Source organism: Scyliorhinus torazame, chromosome 1, assembly GCF_047496885.1.
Source record: "Scyliorhinus torazame isolate Kashiwa2021f chromosome 1, sScyTor2.1, whole genome shotgun sequence".
NCBI lineage: Eukaryota > Metazoa > Chordata > Chondrichthyes > Carcharhiniformes > Scyliorhinidae > Scyliorhinus > Scyliorhinus torazame.
This window is the reverse complement of record NC_092707.1, coordinates 351,482,608-351,484,292: the sequence shown is the minus strand read 5'-3', so window position 1 is coordinate 351,484,292 and position 1,685 is coordinate 351,482,608. Positions and strand designations below refer to the sequence as shown.

General features: G+C 47.2%; 1 protein-coding gene across 1 annotated transcript; it reads right to left on the bottom strand.

The window, feature by feature from the left end:
- Positions 1–551: 551 nt before the first annotated feature.
- Positions 552–1,108, bottom strand: LOC140404445 (small integral membrane protein 20-like). Its single transcript, XM_072493369.1, is given in 2 exon segments — positions 552–1,060; positions 1,063–1,108. Coding segments are annotated over 2 exon segments (198 nt in total). The 3' UTR covers positions 552–908.
- Between the last annotated feature and the right edge of the window lie 577 nt (positions 1,109–1,685).

Sequence of the window (1,685 nt, the reverse complement as noted above, 5' to 3'; positions counted from 1 at the left end):
TGGTTAGAGGGGGGGGGGGGTAGGGAGGGAAACACTGAAGAATTGTTTCGGGTTCAAGTGTCACTTGACAACAGCTCCTCCACAAACCACATTCAAGTTAGGGTGACCACAACGGACGTATACAAATTTCCCGCTCAACAGCCAATGAGCAGCTCCGCTCTACTGCCCTCTGCTGACTGCTTGTCATCACTTGAAAAGCTAGGGTCCCTTGCACAGGTGCACCTTCAGGTTAGGGTGACCACAACGGACGTATGCAAATTTCCCCCACAACAGCCAATCAGCAGCTCTGCTCTACTGCCCTCTGCTGGATGCTTGTCTTCACTTGAACAGCTAGGGTCTCTTGCACAGGTACACCTTTAAGTAAGGATGACCACAACGGGCGTATGCAAATTTCCCCTGCAACAGCCAATCAGCAGCTCTGCTCTACTGCCCTCTGCTGGATGCTTGTCTTCACTTGAACAGCTAGGGTCTCTAGCACAGGTGCACCTTCAAGTTAGGGTGACCACAACAGACGTATGCAAATTTCCCCCGCAACTTTTTGTTTAATGTACAATGACCTTTAATTTGTAATAAATTTGTGAACTTGGGTGAAATCACAATGCAGTATACAAACATAAAGACAACATGGTCAATGATAGAAACAAATCAAACAATACCGTTACATAGTTGAAGTTACGCTTAGCGCCGACTACGTCATGTCGGAGAAAGTCATAACACTTCAACACTGAAAACGTGGGGAACTTAATAGCAAAACACATTTCAAACTATAAATCTTATCTTTAACAGATAAATGAAGTAATGAAATGCAGCCTATAGGAATTTATTTTCCACATCACGCAAATAAAATTGGCATCAAATAATAGCCAGTCTCTGAAGGGGTTCTTCGTAATAACTGATCAATGGTGAGATTACTTCCTTTTGAAGGGGTCGGACCAGACTTTCATTCCTCCTGGTTGAATTTCCTCCTGATTTATTCCAGTTCTGTTCACCTTTTGCTCCTGCCTATATTCCTCGGTGTTGAGCAGCGGTCGGAAATAGATGGGGTAAAAGCTCCCAGAACAGCGGCGAAACCCCCGAACAACAACACCGCCCGCGCGTTCCCGGACATGGCGCGTCCAGTGAGACAGGACCAGCAGACAGACGCTCCCCCGCAACAGCCAATCAGCAGCTCTACTCTACTGTCTTCTGCTGGATGCTTGTCTTCACTTGAACAGCTAGGGTCTCTTGCACAGGTACACCTTCAAGTTAGGATGACCACAACGGACTTATGCAAATTTCCCCCGCAACAGCCAATCAGTAGCTCCGCTCTACTGCCCTCTGCTGGATGCTTGTCTTCACTTGAACACTTTACTTGACAGAAAGCTACAGTACCACTTCTGGCTACTGCAGCACTGTGCCTGGCCATGTTGGAGAGCTGTCGGCCTATCTGATTAGCCAACAGCTCTCATGAGCGGGACTTTGTTCCGAGGGCGTACTGCCAATTAATGCTCAAATTAACTTTAAATGGCAGTGGGAGTTCCAGAGTCATTACATGCTGACTCTCAGAATGAGGAGCACCGACCCATAGTGATTCAGGACCATCTTAAAAGAGGACGGAGAGGTAGTGAGGTTTCAAGAGGAAATTCCAAAGCTGAAGGCCACCATGGATAAAGTCATAGCCCACCAATGTGGGGGAGATGGTGGTG